Source organism: Mobula hypostoma, chromosome 20, assembly GCF_963921235.1.
Source record: "Mobula hypostoma chromosome 20, sMobHyp1.1, whole genome shotgun sequence".
NCBI lineage: Eukaryota > Metazoa > Chordata > Chondrichthyes > Myliobatiformes > Myliobatidae > Mobula > Mobula hypostoma.
Genome location: NC_086116.1, coordinates 3,774,050 through 3,794,379, shown reverse-complemented (window position 1 = coordinate 3,794,379; position 20,330 = coordinate 3,774,050). Strand labels below are relative to the sequence as shown.

General features: G+C 40.7%; 1 protein-coding gene across 2 annotated transcripts in view; it reads right to left on the bottom strand.

The window, feature by feature from the left end:
• Window positions 1-20,330, bottom strand: part of usp44 (ubiquitin specific peptidase 44) — a 64,809-nt gene that overhangs the window by 34,275 nt on the left and 10,204 nt on the right. For both annotated transcript variants that reach the window (XR_010021075.1, XM_063072255.1), the window contains exon 2: window positions 18,484-19,936. Coding sequence is in view for 1 of the 2 variants with exons in the window: in XM_063072255.1 (XP_062928325.1) it covers window positions 18,484-19,881 (1,398 nt within the window). In the remaining variant the exon portion in view is untranslated. The remainder of the gene's footprint in view (window positions 1-18,483; window positions 19,937-20,330) is intronic.

Here is a 20,330-nt window from a genome sequence, read left to right as displayed (position 1 = left end):
TAAGTCTACAGGGATTCAGTGGGAGTCATTCAAAAAAGAACTGCTATTTTCTGATAATGGTGAAGGGCAAAGTCAGAGTTCAAGGTAAGAGACAGTGAATTTTAGAGGTTTGATAAATAATTTTTCGTAATCTAGAACAAGTTGCCTGAGGTGATGAGGGCAGGTACTCCTGCAATATTTAAAAAAAAATACAGGTTGAGTACCCCTCATCCAAAATGCTTGGGGTTGGAGTGTAACATAATGTTAAGAAGTTAGCATCTCGCAGGCCTCTTGTGACCCTGGCTATTTTGTAAGGGTCATAGCTGCTAAGGCTTTAACAAAAATCATAGAAGCACAAGTGTTTCTCACAAGATAAGCTGAGCAGGTGATATTATTCTTGGTATGCGACTCATGTAACTTCAGTCCTTGCTTAAGAACAACTTGTACCATTGTTTGATTAACTGCTGTAAGAAACTAGCGCTTGCTAGATAAGCATTATAAGGAATGCCTGTTTCAAGGGTGGGAAGCTCTGAGGGGTAACCTTATGCCTGGCTGTTCCCAGACACAAGGGTAGTTAAGGTGTTACACGAACAACTTATGGCTGATAAGTAAAACAATACTCATCTGTCCAGAAACTAAAGGCGTGAACCCACCTGTATCTATGTATGTGATTACATATGTATGAAATATTGTATCATTTCTTAATGCATGCATTACTAAATGACAATAAAAGAGGACTGTGTGTCTTCATAATCAAAAAAAAAGCGCTGTATTTGCTTCAGAAGCCAGAGACCACCGGACCAGTCCAAGAGATTGCTTAAGGAGGGTTCTCTCTGGTAACTTGCTAATAAAGAGTTAAAGTTACAGTCACCGTAGTACGTGGTGTCTTTGCATTGGGTAGATCGATCGAAAGAAGTTTACGACAGGAAATGCTAGGGATTTTAGAACATGAGATAGTTCGGGATTGCTGTCACTTCTGACTTTGAATTTATCTGCTACTGGTAAGAAGGCTTTGTCTTACACTTGTTTGTTACTCATGTACTGATGCAGCTATGCAGCGTGTTAAGATTTTTATAGAAACATAGAAAACCTACAGTACGATACAGACCCTTCGGCCCACAAAGCTGTGCTGAACATGTCCTTACCTTAGAAATTACTTAGGGTTACCCATAGTCGTCTATTTTTCTGAGCTCCATGTACACATCCAAAAGTCTCTTAAAAGACCCTATCGTATCCACCTCCACCACTGTCGCCGGCAGCCCATTCCACGCACTCTCCACTCTCTGCGTAAAAAACATACCCTGACATCTCCTCTGTAGCTACTTCCAAGCACCTTAAAACTGTGCTCTCTCATGCTAACCATTTCAGCCCTCGGAAAAAGCCTCTATCTACGCGATCATCACCTCTCATCATTGTATACACCTCTATCAGGTCACCTCTCATCCTCCGTCACTCCAAGGCAAAAAGGCCGAGTTCACTCAACCTATTCTCATAAGGCATGCTCCCCAATCCAGGCAACATTGTTGTAAATCTCCTCTACACCCTTTCTTCACTGTATGCTTTCTTAACCACAGAGTCAACGTGCGCAGCAGTTTTGAGTGTCCTATGGATTCGGACCCCAAGATCCCTCTGATCCTCCACACTGCCAAGAGTCTTGCCATTAATACTATATTCTGTCATCATATTTGACCTACCACAATGCACCACCTCACACTTATCTGGGTTGAACTCCATCTGCCACTTCTCAGCCCAGTTTTGCATACTATCAATGTCCCGCTGTAACTTCTGACAGCCCTCCACACTGTCCACAACACCCCCAACCTTTGTGTCATCAGCAAATTTAATAACCCAGCCCTCCACTTCCTCATCCAGGTCACATAAAAATCACAAAGAGTAGGGGTCCCAGAACAGATCCTTGAGGCACACCACTGGTCACTGCAGAATATGACCCATCTACAACCACTCTGCCTTCTGTGGGCAAGCCAGTTCTGGATCCACAATGTTCCCTTGAATCCCATGCCTCCTTACTTTCTCAATAAGCCTTGCCTGGGGTACCTTGCCAAGTGCCTTGCTGAAATCCATATACACTACATCTACTGCTCTTCCTTCATCAATGTGCTTAGTCACATTCTCAAAAAAATTCAATCAGGCTCGTAAGGTATGACCTGCCCTTGACAAAGCCATACTATTTCTAATCATATTATACCTCTCCAAATGTTCATAAATCCTGCCTCTCAGGATCTTCTCCATCAACTTAACAATCACTGAAGTAAGACTCACTGGTCTATAATTTCCTGGGCAATCTCTACTCCCTTTCCTGAATAATGAAACAACATCCACAGTCCTCCAATCCTCCAGAACCTCTCTCATCCCCATTGATGATGCAAAGATCATCGTCAGAGGCTCAGCAATCTCCTCCCTCACCTCCCACAGTAGCCTGGGGTACATCTTGTCCGGTCCCGGTGACTTATCCAACTTGATGCTTTCCAAAAGCTCCAGCAACATCCTCTTTCTTAATGTCTACATGCTCAAGCTTTTCAGTCCACTGTAAGTCATCCCTACAATTGCCAAGCACCTTTTCCATAGTGAATACTGAAGCAAAGTACTCATTGAGTTTCTCTGCTATCTCCTCTGGTTCCATACGCACTTTTCCACTGTCACACTTGATTGGTCCTATTCTCTCACGTCTTATCTTCTTGCTCTTCACATACCTGTAGAATGGCTTGGGGTTTTCCTTAATCCTGTCCGCCAAGGCCTTCTCATGGCCCCTTCTGGCTCTCCTAATTTCTTTCTTAAACTCCTTCCTGCTTGCCTTATAATCTTCTAGATCTCTATCATTACCTAGTTTTTTTGAAACTTTTGTAAACTCTTCTTTTCTTCTTGACCAGATTTACAACAGCCTTTGTACACCACGGTTCCCGTACCCTACCGTCCTTTCCCTGTCTCATTGGAACGTACCTATGCAGAACTCCACACAAATATCCCCTGAACATTTCCCACATTTCTTCTGTACGTTTCCCTAAGAACATCTGTTCCCAATTTATGCTTCCAAGTTCCTGCCTGATAGCCAATTAAACGCTTTCCTAACTTGTCTGTTCCTATCCTTCTCCAATGCTATGGTAAAGGAGATAGAATTGTAACTATTAGTGACAATCTTGGCAAACTCAATGAATTTTTCTGTTGCTTCATGATAAGCAGTTGCTTTGTCACAATTCTTTAAAAATTAAATGTCATGCCTTTTGTTTCATTTCTGCAGAATATTCACAATTCCCTTCAATTTTCCAGTTCATTGTGATATCTTTGCTGTTTTTCATGATCAGCATACTGTTAAGCAACATGTCCACTCCAACGTTGATGAATCCATTCTTTCAACACATGAAGATTTTCATTTCTCATTTTATGTAATTTTTTTTTCTAATTGTCATTAACTTCTGTTCATTACATACAAGGTCATTTCTCAGAACTATCCGTGGTGCACAGAGCCCCGTGCATTGACTGGGAAACTTCCCAGCAGCTCGTGAAATTTTCCATTTGTGACATCATGTCAGCGCTAAAAAAAAATTTCAGATTTTGGAGGTTTTCGAATTTTGGAATTTTGGATAAGAAGCACTCAGCCTGTATTTAGATGAGCACCACACAGAAGGCTGGATGAGTACAGCTAGGTAGTTGATAGCAAGCACAGACCTGGTAGGCTGAAGTGTCTGCTTCTGTGCCTGTCATGACTATGTGAACATATGCACTGCGACATTCACTAAGTCCTTAAAACTGTAGTAATTATATCCGACCCTGTTTCCAATGCAGTGACGCAACTCAGAGAGCTGCTGCCTTAAAACTTCAGCCACCCTGATTCAATCCTGGTACCCAATGCCATCCGAGTAGTGTTGCAGGGTGTCCTCTGGTCACATGATTTTCCTCTCATATTCCAAAGGTTTACTGGCTACTGTAAATTGTCTTAAGTGTGCTACTGGTAGAATCTGGGAAGGGTGAAAGGAAATACGGGGAAAATAAAATGGGATTGGTGCTTGATGGTTAATCATAGACTCGCATGGACCAATGGGCCCCATTTCAATGCTGCCCTATGTCCAATCAACTCAATTGTTAATGTTAACTTACATACACCAAAGATGCTTTCCTAACGATAGTTGATCTTGCTCCCATCTGAGTTGGTGGGAAACAATTTCCTGACTTTTATGGTTTATGCTTTATAAAATGAAATTCAAGATTAAGGCCTGGATCAATACCTGTTGATACCAAAAACTCAGATTTCTAACGATTCTTGTATACTTGATCACAAACAAACACTTAAAACCACGAAACAATTTTCTAAATTTTAAATTACTTTCTTATATTAAATTTGTAAAAGCTCATACAGTTACAATATATAGTTCTACTACTGTGTTGCTAAAATGGTGTTTTCTTTTTAAGGAAGAAGCCACTTTCAAAGAAACTGACTCAAAGACCAAAACTAATTACTTATAAGGAAAATAAAGGCGATCAGTTTAGTTGCTCATGTTGCAAAGCAGAATCCAAGAGACAAAATAACCGCCTTTTTTGTTATCTTTTCTCAGCAAAACCCTGGAAGTCTCCACTTTATTTTAATACAAGCTTCAAACATTTTCAGCTCAGCAGTTCAATAATAATTCAATTATTGAACTGCCAAACTGAAAAATGTTTGAAATAATTCAACAATAATTCATCATTCAGCACGAACTATAACTGATCACATCTTTAAAAATTTACCTCAACTTAAAAGCCAAGACCATAGACAGCTTGCTACAGCCAAGCAAGTCATCGATAAGGATCATCTATAAAGGAAGTAGGATAAGTTCAGGAAAATTGGGATAGACTTTGATAGAGGTTAGCCCCGGGTTTTGATCCAAGAGCAACACATAGAAATTTAAGTTTTGTGGATGTCTGAAGAGTAAGAAATTCAGGTTGTATACAGTACACATTCTCTGATGTTAAATTAAACCATTTAGGTATGCATACTGAAATAGAGACTGGGTGAATCAGTAAGCTTGCTCTGATATTGGCATTTCCAGTGAATCTACCACCAGTCACTCCACCCCCCAATCACAGTACATAAAATTGCATCTTAATCAAAAGAAAGAACAGCTTTTCCACTAGAAATGGTACCTTCTGCTGGGAAATGCCCAGATGAAATTGTCAATACAAGGTAATATTCACAGACTCACCCAAGCAGAGACTCAGGAGACTGGCAAATGAAGTGGTACATGTGCACATTTCTTATCTGTCACATCATAGTTCCTGTCACACAAAGGAGAGCATTTCTTGCAGTTTAAATTTTCTCCATTTTTAAATTGAAAGCCAGTCACTTGGAATATATAGAAAACCCTACTAACAAAGTAATTTATCAGTGAAGTCAGCCTCAATAAACTTAAGTGATTAGAGTAATCATTGAAAAAAAACTAACGAGAATCTACATGTCTCTATGGGATTCAGATTTATAATTTGGAAGTTTTTTTTAAAGCAGAGGGAACTTTTCTACACATCAATGCATGCAGAAAACAGGAAAATATTGAATAAATGAAAATTCCCAAACACCTAAAATTTGCAGTACTGGTGCAGAGAAAAAGCCTACACTGCACTACTTTCTTACAATACAGCAAGAATAAACTGAAGGTTCTTGAGCATGATTTACAGTTCCCTAACATGATCAATCTTAGCAATGCAGAGCAGAGTAGGCTCTTTGAGCCACGCCATCTCTGCAACTCCTGATAAATCTGAATAACCCTAACCTAATCATGGGACAATTTACAATGACCAATTAACCTACCCGATACATCTTCGGACTGAGAGAGAAAACCCATGGATTCCACAAGGAGATGATGCGGGAACTGAACTCTAAACTTCAGAGCTGTAATAGCATCACGTTAACCATAGTGCAACCCAATTCACTAAGTCCAATTTCCTGAACATCGAAAACAATTATGTTGCAGCGTAAATTTGTAACTCTATACAAAGAAATTTCTTTCATCACAGATCTAAATGACTAACCTTCTAATCGTGGAGCACCAGCTGGAGGAAGTAGTCTTTTGTTCTCTCTCCAATGATTCACTCTCAATCTTATTTTTCAATGAGATTAACTGCTATTCTATAAAATAATATTCAGTATAGATTCATTTTGCTCTCACCATGTGGGACAGTGCCTCATGCTAGGACTCAATCTGGCAAGCCTAAAATGCACCAACTCCCAAGGTAAACATCTTCTGTAAGGACTACAGCAAAACACTACATAGGCTACTCCAAGTTGTAGTGCTTTGCTCAGACAACACTAAAACTTTGTTATCTTTGTCATCCGATCATCATTTGCCTTCCTAAGTGTTTACTGTATTTGCATCTACACTGTATTTAACGAATCATACTAAGGAACGCCACTTTTATCTATTATAATTATTTCTTTCTCAGTTTACAAATTCTGTATTTATTCTTTCTAAGGTACACAACAACTTTATTCTCCATTTGCCATTTTATTGTCCATTTGTTTAACTTTAACAATATAATTTTCCACAGTAGTAAACTATTACAAATTCTTTCGCCCTTAGATTTTTGATCTGCTATGCTCACATTTTATTGCCACCAAATAAAATAACAATTTAATGACAATTTCTCATACAATGACAGAATGTAAAACAATGCCAGGGGTACTCTTAACAGAAAAGGGGAACATGACAAAATAATCTCAATTGGTCCACAAGATATCCTGCTGAGGAAAAATTATTGATTAGAATGCTCGATGTAACAAGTTTTTTTATACTACATTATTTAAGCAACTCCACTTACATTTTACAGGTTCTAAGTTAAAAGAGTTTTGAAACCTACATGTCCATTCTGCAGATGTGCAACTTGACAAGTGCCATTAAAATTCCCATTCTATAAAAGGCTAAATTTAAATGTTGGATGAATTACAAACAAAATTACACTTCTATTCATTTCTTTATTTCAGAATTTTTGTGGCTTGACCACACAAATTTATGCAACACTGACACATTACTATTAAAAATTCTACTTAAGCCAATCAAACAAGGATATCAGACAAATGTTATTACTTGGCTTAATACTGCCTCAAGCATTATTATTGGAATCAATGTGACTTAAGCACATGTCTTAACCTTCATTGTGGTATCAGTCCTGGTTCTGTTTACAGATTGAAATGGCACTGTAACTTTTGACAACTCAGACACGATAAGGCAATTTGCTTAACAAAATGTTTCTTTGTACTTCATTTATATGACAGACAGTCTCTCAGATTGAAACCTCTGAAGTGATTAAGCAATGGAGTTTAAAAGAATGATTTAGTCGTGGCCTCCCTGCGGCATAAAAGAATAAAGCAGGGAATCAGCATCCTAATTTCCATACACAATAATAGCCAATCAAAAAGGGAAACAAGCAGCAATGATGTCAGTTTAGGCAGAGAAAAAAATGATAATTGATTAATACTGTAGTTCCCCAGGATTACTTTATAATTTCCTTGATGTCAATAAACAGTTTGAAAAAAGTAAATACATACATAATAAACTAACCATATTAGGCCACAAATCAGGTCAGAATTGGCAATAAGCATTGAATAAAACACGACAACCAAAGATATAGTAGGGTCCAGCACATAGACTTCATCGATTAAACCTTGCCCAAGACCAGCGAGAGGGAGAGACCAGTCAAACACAGGCAGGTGGTGCTGAGTACCCACTCGCCTTCCACTCTCATCCTCGTTGAATTCAATGTTGCTCAACACTTCAATCGGTGAGAAATGGAGTTGATCATGGGCTCACAAACCACCTCCAGTCCGCACACTCTGCTTCAAACCTCAACCAAACTCCCTCGAAGACAGCAAAGCGCCAGGATGCTCAATCAGCCCAAAAACACACCAAAACGTAAATCACAGGTTCTAATTGCACCCAGCTTAGAAGTGGAATCATATTTGAAAGAAAAAGTAAAAGTAGTTCTGTGAAATGTCTGAAAGACATTGCCATTGGTCACATCATTCCTATTTATGTGCACCATTTTAATTGTTTAGGAATTCAATGTTTAGTTTTGCAATAACAGACAATTGCCTTGGAAAATCTGGAAATCATACTTTTACATAAATTTTAAACAGATTTGATTCTTTGTAGTACATTTTTTGCTTAACTCCAGGCTCATTTCCATTCCTATTATGCCAGAAACAGGCATTACCAAAATAGAGACAGGGACAATGTCTTTCCTGTTTCCAGCTGGAATGGATACAAAGTCTTAACATACAACAGCACAGGTACAGGCCCTTTGGCCCAATCAGCCGTCAACCATGGTGCCCAACCAGCTAGTTCCAATTTCCTGCATTCAGTCTGTATCCCTCCAAGTGCTTCTGAAATGACACTTCTGTGCCTGATTCAACCCCTTCCTCTGGCAACTCTTTCCATAAACTCTCCACCCTCAGAGTAAAAAAGTTACCCCTCAGATCCCTTTAAATTTTTCTCCTCTGGCCTTGTCTATGCCCCTTAGTTTTGCACTCCCCTACCCCGGGGAAGACTGTTACCATTTGTTTTATCTCAATTTTAAACACTTTTATAAGATCTCCCCTTATTCTCTCATGTTCCAAAGAATAAAGGCTTAGCCTAGTCATCTTCTCCCCATGACTCAAGCCCTCTAGTCTTGGCATCGTACTCTTTCCAGTACTCCAAGTGTGGCAGTTTCACCAATGATTTATACAACTGCAACATAACGTCCCAACTCCTAACTCTATGCTGGGGTAGTCAACCTTAAGCACAAATGATTTTCTAGCATATGTTATTCATTAATTTGAGCAAAACATAACTAGATGTATTTAAATGGATAATTCCAATATTTCACTTTTTTTTAAAAAAGGCATTTATCTGGCCCACCATCTGCTTATTAATACGCGATCCGGCCCACAGAGACAAAAAGGTTGCCGACCTCTGCCCTATGCCCTTTAAATAGATTATTTACCATGGTATCTTCTCTATAAACATATTACTCTGGTCAAAAAGCATGCTTGAAGCATTGATTTCCTCACTTAACTTCCTTCCTACCCATTTAGATGGAGCCTCCATTTTGTATAATATAATATACAAGATACAATAAAGTGTAAAAACATTTTCTTTTCCTGTCCCTTGGGATCTCAAATAGCTTTTACTTCTTCCATGTTTCCTGATAATCCCTACTAACATGATCAAAAAACACCAACCGGGACAAGGTACCAACATAACTCAGTATTTCCTCAGCTCCATTTTTTCTTTAATCAAATGATTGCTAGACAGATCAAAGCCAATTCTTCTGAAGCCCTATCACAAATCTTATTCCCCAGCCACATCAATAACAATCTCAGTGTCTGATGCTTCAAGTATGCTTTTTGACCAAGGTAAAAAGATTGTGTAGTATATTGTGTTACACATCTTGTGATGTTTATATAAAATATCCCATGCAAATGCAAGTCATTTAAATTAGATATTGCAAGTATTCTAATATTCTTTCTAAATCAGACTTGCTTCCTTTCCAGCCAAACTATTTAAATGATAACAAGTACTCTGAGCATAAGCATCAACCACCACAAGGAACCATTTTCTGAAAGAAATCTGTGTTCTGAGCACAAATTGGAGAGAAGCACAAGAAAAGAAACAAAACTTAACAGTGCCCTAACACGCTATTTTAAAAGTGATTATTACAAGTTATGGTTAAAGAACTCAGGACATATAAATATGTAACCAGCTTTTTATAGCATGGTCCATGTTAGTTTAATCTAAATAAAGTTTGTTTACGATAAAAAAAATTATGCAACCATGCAAATCATTTTCATTCTTGCATTATGCATTAACGTTCAATTACTTTTCTCAAAACCAATAGCACCGTTGCCACCAGCCTGGGGTGGTACACTACTACAATAACTGAGGTGCTTCCTCACTCAAATGGCCTCCTCCCTGTCCAGTGGCAGAAGAACCCTACAGAATGGTCCCTCCCCACCCAGCCCTTGCGGTAGCTGTGCCAAACTTCACTGTGTCCTGTTATGTACCCCAGGGGTCATTTTTTTAAATGGACTATACTGTTAAAAGGAGAGAGCGAGAGTTGTTCAATACAAGCACCTTGTTATTAAGAGAGAGAGGCGAAGACTGCTTTGAGATGGTATTATGGTTTCTCTACAGCATGTTTATACTTTTGCAAGGACACTGCCAGATCGACGGCTCAGCTCACCTGAAGACTCAAACCTCTCTCTCTCTCTCCATCACTACTCAATTCAATACCACAAACTGAACTGAACTGAACTTTACTCATCATCGTAAGACTATCTATTTACCCCTAGGCTTGAAGAAGCTTGGTTTTCATATATTTCCACACTTATATACATATAATCTTTGCTAACCTGTTTAATATATCTGAAATTACATTACTGTATTGCGCAGTTACTAATAAATAATATTAGTAGATAGCAATACCAGATTCCAACGTGTTTTCCATTTCTGCAGGATCTTTGACCCATCACGGGTTTCGTGACAGTCCCTCAGCACATACTCCTGTAGCCTGGAATGTGACAGTTGGCAGATTTCCTTCGTGGATATCTCAATGTGCTGGCAGACCAACAGGTCTCTGTTCGACCAAAGGGCATCTTTCACCGAGTTGATGATCTTCCATCAACACCTGATGTCCATTTCTTTATGTCTTAAGTTACAGTCTGAGATCAGAGCTTTTTATCAGGATAAACCGTGACACAGACACTTGCATCTGTCTCAATCTCTTAACAAACCCAGTCCACAAAGAAAATGTCCACACTACAGTCATTTTAGAAGCAGCACACAGCGGGAGTGATGTTCCAAGCGTGCAGGAAGGATCTCACTGGGTCCGTCACAGCTAGCCAGGTCTTGGTGCCTGTTGGTGAGATCTGGTGATGAGGCATTCTGCCAGATGGTCTGGGCAGTCTGCTCAGAGAAACAACTTGTTGTATCCATTGACCTCTTTTCCTACAGTGTCTGCAGCATTTTCTATGCTAGCCACTGCCTGACGAACTTGTGGTTAAACGTGTTGGGCTGGAAGAACTTTTCCATGAAGGGCAGATAGTGCAGCAATGTCCAGCTTGGCAACACAGCCAGACTTGTACTTTGCAACAGAGGGGATAGATAGAACCTGAGCATGTACTGGTACTTGGTGCCATATACCCAGGTTCCATGTAGAGCATGATGCAGCCACACATGAAGGTGATTATCAAGGTGAGGGTGGCATTAGGTAATTGAGCACCATACACCTGAAGAGCAGATTGTTCCCATTTAGAGAGGTAACATCCAGTCCTCATAGTCCCAATTCCTTCCCAATCTGTTCCAGCCTATTCCTGCTACATGTCTTGTTCCCTCCGAACCAGATCTCCAGCCCCTTCACATAATCAGACCTGATGGACCAGTCAGGCCAGTTCAAAAATTCAAAGATCAAAATAAATCTATCATGAAAGTACATATATGTCACCGTATGCAACCCTGAGATTCATTTTCTTTGAGCATACTCCAATAAATCTATAGAATAATAACCATAATAGAATCAATGAAAGACTGCACCAACCTGGGCATTCAACTAGTGTGCAAAAGGCAAGAAACTGCAAATACAAAACAAAAGAAATAATGATAATAAATAAATAAGCAATTAATGAATACAAGATGAGTCCTTGAAAGTAAGTCCACTGGTTGTGGGAACATTTCAATGATGCCACAAGTGAAATTGAATGGCTCAAGAGCCTGATGGTTGAGGGGTAAGTAACTGTTCCTGATGGCAGCAGTGATAAGAGAGCATGTCCTGGGTGATGGGGGTCCCTGATGATGGATGCCGCTTTCCTGTGACAGTGCTCCATACAGATGTGCTCAGTGGTGGGGAGGGCTTTACCCATGGTGGACCGGGCCATATCCATGACTTTTTGTAGAATTTTCCATTCAAGGGCATTGGTGTTTCCGTACCAGGCTGTGATGCAGGTAGGCAATATACCCTCCTATAGAAGTTTGTCAAAGTTTTATTTATCATGCCAAATCTTTGCAAACTGCTAAGGAATAGAGGCGCTGCCATGCTTTCATTGTAATTGTGCTTAGATGCTGGGCCCAGGACAGGTCCTCCGAAATGAGAACATCAAGGAATTTAAAGTTGCTGATCCTCTTCACCTCGGATGAGGACTGACTCACAGACCTCCGGTTTCCCTCTCCTGAAATCAATAATCAACTCCTTGGTTTTGCTGACATTGAGTAAGAGGTTGTTATAGCAGCACTCAACCAGATTTTTAATCTCCCTCCGACATGCTGACTCATCACCACCTTTGATTCGGCCTACAATAGTGGTGTTATCAGCAAATCTGAATATGGCATTGGAGCTGTTCTTAGTCACAGCCATAAGTGTAAAGCAAGAAGAGCGGAGGGGGGGAGGGGGGGAACTAATCAACCTGTGAGGATGCTACTTAGAAGTCCTCTTCTTTAAGGTTATGAATCAGAGCTCCCCCAGTGAAACTTTTGAAAAGAGGTGTGAGAATGTCACATCTCATAACTCGTCCCTCACTTCCAACCCCTTCAACTGCAGGAGGAGTTGCTACTACTCTGTGTGGAGTTTAGGTAGTTCCCTCACACCCTGCCTTGCTTTCTGAACCCCTCTGCAGATGAAGAACCTATTCTCCTTAGCTGCTTCCCACCAGTGCACAGGGGAAACAAAGAGAAGTTTCAGGACTCTCCAACCTGAGTACCCCCTCTTTAGTAAATCATCATTCTCTGGGATAGCAGCTTGACATTCAACTTCCACAACTCCTTGCCTGCTATCTGGTCCTTCTTTAGGTGACAGGAGGCTTGAAGGAGGCGGTGGGCATATGAACAGCAGCATGGCATTGATGGATCTGACATCATGAAAATGTTGATCCAGGACTGGGCTGACTTGTCTAATCGTGACCACAAAACCAAAAGACATAGAAGCAGAATTAGGCCCTCGTCTACTCCGCCACTCCATTATGGCTGCTTTATTATCCGTCTCAACAATATTCTCCTACCTTCTCCATGTAAGCTTTGATACCCAGCTAATAAAGAACCTACCAACCTCCGCTTTAAATATACCCAATGACCTGGTCCCACAGTTGCCTGTGGCAATGAATTCCACAGATTCACCACCCCTGACAAAAGAAATTCCTCCTCAGCTGGTTTTCAGCTGTGCTCCTCCTGCAGGGAGTTGGTGTTGTGCAGCATTTCCATCAGGAATCTGGACATGCTGTCCAGTCTGGTGCTGGTACTGTGGATCATCCAGCCACATCAATGATGTTGTTGAAGTCACTAACCAAAATGACCAGCTGGGATGTCAGCAGCAGCAGTGGGAACTGCTCAAGGATGGCTACCCACTCACTCTGCATGGGCAAGACATGCACATGAAGTAGCCAGTGTGGAGACTTTCGATACACCACCATCATGACCATCTCTGATAGTTGCAGAGGAGTGATAGCCTGCACTCCTCTAAGAAGGTCACATTAGCCTTGACCTTGACAAGGTATTGTAAGGCATTGACACATCACTCTTCACACTGTGCATATTTAAGGATGCCAGTTTTATTTCCAAAACTGAATTCTGGAATCTCAGTTCTTGTCCATTGTTAGTCTAATCCATCACGTCCAGTCTTACTAAATTACTTCACTATTTGAGGGATCAGAGAGTGGTCCTCCCTTGAGTGCTGTGACATTGGTGGTGTGTCTGGGGAGGAGGTTGGTTTGTGCTCCTGATCCAGTGTCTTCCTCTGGACGACCTGCACCCTCCACTTCTCTGAGCAGCAGTGCATCGCACACTGTTATGTTCCTGGATTCCTAATAGCTCCTGTTTTACTCTCAGTCTGCAGTGCGTCAAGGTTCAAAATAAATTTATTATGTAAGTACGTATGTGTCACCATATACAACCCTGAGATTCATTTTCTTGCAGACATATACAGTAAATCCAAGAAACACAAGATTAACCACACGAGTGGACAAATAACCGATGTGCAAAAGACAACAAACTGCACAAAAAAAGAAATTAATAATAATAATAATAATAAGTAGAGAACATGAGATGAAGAGTCCTTGAAAGTGAGTCCATATATAGGGCAAGTGAAGTTGAGTAAAGTTAACCATCAGGTTCTTGAACCAAAAGGAATGAGGGATAACTGTTCCTGAACCTGCTGGTGTGAGTCCTGAGACTCCTGTACCTTCTTCCTGATGGCAGCAGTGAGAGCATGGCCTGGGTGGTGGGGGTTCTTGATGATGAATGCTGCTTTCATCAACAGCCCTGTGCGGATGTGCTCTCCAGTTTGGTGTTCCCTCTGCCTGCTTTGCCAGCTTCCCATGTTCGCTTAATTCTCCAACAAGGAGAGGTTGCTAGCGTCTGACTGCTGTTCTGCTTTTTACTTCCTATTTCTTTCACTCTCCACACCCATTGTCTCTTGGATGGTATCTTCAGGGACTCCTTCTTTTCACCACATGTCATTCCTCTTCTTGGCCCTCAACCCACCCTCCCTAGTCTTGTGAAGGGGCTCTTATGGCTGTTGGAGCTCGAGACCTTTTCTCGGTCCAAATCTGTTTGTCTTGGAAGCAGCCTTTGCACTGTTGCTGGGATATGGCATTTCCCTGGATATCAACGACTTCAAAGTTTAAAGTACATTTATTATCAAAATGTGTATGAGATTTGTCTTCTTGCAGGCAGCCAAAAAGCAAAGAAATACAACAGAACCTATTTAAAAAACACACAGCAAAGACCATCAAACACCTAATATGTGAAAGAACAGATCATGCAAACAATAAAAAAGTAAACAAATAACACACAGAACATTAATAGCAGAGTCCACAACCACAAAGCCAGTTCGGCGCTGAGAACTTCTGCCATCCAACGCTTTCTTACAGGTGAGGTGAAAGAAGCGGTTACTGGTGAATTCTGGGATGCAGATGTCCTTCACTTCAAACCTGCAACACCCCAGTAGGAACTCCCAACGAAGTGGTCCCTGTTAAAAGGGCTCCCATGGCTGAGATCCTTCAAAGCCACCCTGACAGTGTTTCTGACCCCCCAGTCCTCCTGCTAATGGGCTGGTAGCTACAGCCATCCTGACTGAGCTTGGATATTGATTGCTGGAGAAGAGTGAGATTGGTTTCTCAATCAGCATGGGCATCCACCGATCATTCAGCACATTAAGCTCATATTAATGCTACTTGATCATGAAGTGTCCCTCTTTTTCTTCCATCTTTAATATCAGTATCCCACCACAAGTACACTTAATCGTAGCCAAAAAGCTTTATCATTTTCACCACTGTTGTTCATTGTTATTATTATAAAATCTCAAGTACAAGTTCCTAGATTTTCCCTGTGTAGAGATTGTCATTGCCTGGAACTTTCTTGTCACAAATGGTATTAGTCCATGACTGAATAATGTTTACACTTTGCTGCAAACAGGCATACACTGCTTTAGAACTGAACTTCCTCGAGACCTGCACATCCCCCTTCAGACACTACGAATGAAGGGATAAGCAGCCCTGAAGCAGTAGCCCAAAAACTGTCAGGTCCAGGACAATGCACCAGTGATTCCTACAGCGATGTCTTAGGGCTGGAATGATTGACTTCCAATAACCACAATTGCTGCCTTTTGTGCAAGGCGCAAATTCAACTAATGTAGTGCTTTTCCAGGATACTCACCAATTTCAGTTATGCCAGAATTACATAAAGTCAAACTGTCAAATGCTGCCCTGATGTCAAAAATAACTCTTAATTCACCACTGGAATTGTTTTTTTTAATTCCAAGATACAGTACTGTGCAATATATACACACACACAGAGTCTCTATTATGGACTGAGAGTGGGAAGAATCATGGTTGGGAAACAGGGAAGGAGCAGGAAGCACCAGAGAGACACTCTGTAATGATCAATAAACCAACTGACCTTGCAGAGTGTCTCAGGGCTGGTTGTGTCTGTACCCATGCCACTCCCTGCCCCAGCACCACTTCTCTACCACTTGTTCCTCATCCTTCCCACCGCATCCACCCTCCCCATTCCCAGCATCTTTGCTCCCACTAGATTTACAAACTCATTGACAAATATAGCACTGTGCAAAAAGTCTTAGATAGCTAGGGTGGCTAAGACTTTTACATAGTTCTGTAGTACTAAGACTGTGATGTCACCTGGAGCCAAGTGGTCCTGGTGAAACCCAAACAGGGCACTGGCGAGTAAGAGCCCTTCAATGGCACTGAGGACAGTTTCCATTTCTTCAGTGATAAGTGAAAATAGAATGACTGGATAGTAATTAAGCAGATTGAAATCACCCTGCTTTTAGTGAACAGGACATTCCAGAGAAGTGTGCATCTGGTTAGGTAGATGCTGGTGTTGTAATTACTGGTCGAGATACCATGAGCTCCAGAGGACAGACCTATAGTGCCTCAGCCCTATTGTTTTCCTTCAGAGACTAAGGGGAATTTCTGGAGGTGATGTACTCAACACCTATGGCTGAACAAATTTATGAATGTTTCAACCTTTTCATTAATATTCATGTCTAGACCTCACCTTCAGAGGTAGCACTGGTTTTGGAACTTCCTGCTCTCTTTAGCTGTTTAAGCTTCCTTCACAATTCAAAGCTGTTTGCAGGTAGGGTTCCCAGTATACCCTTCAATACTTCTTAATCAAACCTGGCATATCAGCATTGTAAGACAGAGGAACATGCCAATCCATAAGGTTACAGACTATGCGTACACTACTGCTACCAGATATGATTGTCTCCACAGCAGGAAAGTCTGATTTTAAGTTCTGGATTGTTTTAAATCTACCCTATTAAGTACTTTTATAGTGCCACATAATATGACAGAAGGTGCCATAAATGCAAAAGGGCTTGTTCTCCCCTGTGACTGCAGTCATTGCTTCTGACAATGTTATTATGAACAGTTGCACCTATCACAGGTTAAACTGGAAGAGTAGGATTTGTTTATTCACTACCTTCCTCAAATCAAGTCTGGCCACAGTCCTTGCGACTTAGTCAACAGTGCCTGACCTAGCCTGTTGACTGGACATCAACGTACCCCATCTGGTCCTGCTTTGTTCAGTATTGCTCCAAACTTTGATAAGCATAGAGAGGCACTAAAAAAGGATGCAAGGAAGAAATCTGATGGACTCAATACCCAAACTGGACTGAGTCTTTCATGAGACCGAAGCCAATTGAGAAGCAGCTTTGGAGAATAAATTAGACATAGGAGCAGATTTCAGCTCATTGTGGATGTTCCGCCATTCCATCATGGCTGGTTTATTAATTGCTCTCAATCCCATTCTCCTGCCTTTGATATAAACCTATCAACCTCCACTTTAAAAATACCCAGTGACATGGCCTACAGAGCTGTCTGTGGAAATGAATGACTTACATTCAGCACCCTCTAGCTAAAGAAATTCTTCCTCAACTCTGTTCTAAAGGGATATCCTATTCTATGTCCTCTGGTCCTAAACTCCAATATAAGAAACATACTCTCCACATCCACTCTATCATAGCCTTTCAAAATTCGAAGGGTTTCAATGAGATTCATCTTTTTATATTCTAGTGCTCTTGAAATGAGTGTTAACATTGCATTTGCCTCCTCTACCCAGACTCAACCTGCAAAGCAACCTTTAGGGAATCCTGCACGACGACTCCAAGTCCCTCCGCACTTCTGATTTCTGAATTTGTTCCCCATTTAGAAAATAGTCTCTGCCTTTATTCCTTCTACCAAAGTGCATGTCCATGCACTTCCCTATACTAGAGTCACAGGACTACTGTCTACTGCTGATATACTATCATGTTATCCCTTCTGGTGGGTCTGTCCCCCTGAAGGGACAGGGCAAATGCAGAGATTATTAACAACAATAATCTTTACTTATAGAATACTTTCCATACTTAGAAAATTGAAATACCAAGACTTGTATAAGTGTTCATACTTAATGCTCAAGTACTTCAGCCACACCTTAGATAATCCTTGAACTTTAATAGAAAGCTTCCTAGGTTATTTGATCATGCTGCATTGTATAGCCTCAGACTTCACCTAAATGCTGCCCTTTGCTGATGGGAGCAAAGGTAAGTGGGACGAGAACACACAGTCAGTAGACAATGATACAGAGCCTAACTCTGGCTGATGTTTTCAACAAAGCTCATTCCAATCTTGCCCAACTCAGCAATAACAGTGGATTAATCTACGTTTTCTAGGCTCTAATTAGCTCTGGGCAATAAGTGGCTAAGCTCACTTAGCTACTCAGGACTTCATGTTTTAGTTAGAGTTGTTTCAACTTCCTAATGTAATTATGCAATGAATCACAAATATTACAAGATAAATACATAAGATCTTAAGCTCTTTATTACGTTAATACCATGTCTCTCTAAAAAAAATATAGCAAATTAAAATATCTTCAATCTGAAACCGAAATGGAAAGAGAATTTAGATTAAAGCTTTGATCTATTTGGTAATGGACCACTATATTACCAATAAATATTCAGAAAGCAACACAAAGTTTAGCTTAACATGATCAATACCTGACTGAGTAGCTGTCCATGGAAAATGGTGTTAATCACATTCAGAACTCTTTTGATTAGTTTTCGCTGTGATATAGGAATCGTTGGTGTATACACTGTTCTTGAAGCTTCCAACTCCTGCTGAACCTTATCCAACAGCTCGCAGAGGAACTCCTGAGCATCCTGCTGGGCATATCCACGGAATGTTGGAATAAGTCGCCAGACACAGTGCAGCATAGAAAAGGGAGATACCAATGCCCATTTGCCAGACCACATGACTAGAAAAAGTGTATGGAGCTCATGGCAGAGAGAAATATGCTTTGAGTTAGGCTCTTTTCGTTGAATGAGCTCTCTACTTTGGCTCTGAGATGCTCCCCCACTTAAGCCTTCAGAAAAACTGGGTCGCCTCAGACTCTTTTCCATATCCAGAGATGAACTTGAACTTACGTCACCAAAATATTGCTTGCTAGAAGACCTGGTTTTCCCATTTGCTGTACCAGCCAGCAAGTCTTGGGAATGACTTAAATCAAGATCCAAGAAACATTCACAGAACACTTGCAGATGACTAAGCACCTGTAGAATGGAGTTCATATAGCAAGTATTACCCAAATTCCTCAGTCCTGTCACACCTGGTGTGACGGTTGGCCTCCGTTTAATGGGAGAATCACCAATTTTTTTAAATCTAACTGTACCTGAAGAAAGGCCAGCTGTTACTGCTGGAGATTTTGCAGATGCATATTCAGTTGACTGGCCATTGGAACGAGGGGGTTCTTTTATACGTGAACTCTTACATGGTGGCAAATTTGAAAACTTTTCACACAGCCGTCGTTTCAGCTCTTGTCGTCTTTTTCTGGCATCTGCTCTTTTAATTTCAGCCTCCTCCTTTAGTCGCTCTTCTACAAGTCTCAGTTTGCCTGTGGGTGTCAGCGCAAACCAAGACTGGAAAATTTTAGACAAAAGCGATCTACGCCGATGCCAAAGTGCTGTGAACATCCTATCTTCATTTCGCAGCTGTGCTTGTGTACATCCCCGAGAAAGGTAAGAGTCATCGCCACCTGCCATTGACCGCAAAGTCCTACCACTTCTAGTTGTACGGTCATAATTTTGGCTCTTAATTGCACTTAATGTGCTCCTCAATAATTTTAGATCACCTGTGGCATTATCATTTAACACATAGTCATCACATATATAACAAAACACATACAGTTCATTTACTTCCAAGGCCACGGGGTGTTTACTTTCCTGAAAATGTTTGAGTGCATGTTCTTCATTGTATCGTCCACAAGCAACATTTGAACAGCTGAGACATGCCCACATCGATTCTGTGGTATTGCATTCCACACAGTGCCATTTTTGAGGATTTAAAATTGAATGATCCTGGGCAAGCCGTAGCCGCCCTACGTGCTTGCACTTATCCATCAATTACAGGCAACACCATTCTGGAAGTTCGACGATAAACATCCAACATGATAAACTGCAAAAGATACACAAAAAGCTGAGCGTGAGTAACAATCACAAAACATAAATTAACTTTCAGATAAGCAGAATATGTAACATAATGTGCAGTTCAATGTGGGATATTAATATTTATAATTCCAGGCAAGAGGAAAGACCATATTTCAGATAAAGATAAACATTTACCAAATTCAGATACATGCAAAGCTGCAAGGCCAGAATGACACTGCTTAACGACTAGGCACATATCCACAAGTTTCCTCATTCAACTAAACATGGCCAACTGAAATAATGTCAAAAGTTCTACACATTTTTGATCATCTTGTGGTCATTTTGATCACCAGAAAAGCATGAAAAGGGTCAAAGTGCATAAAAATACAGATTGCAACCAATTATTATTTTGCTACTCAAAG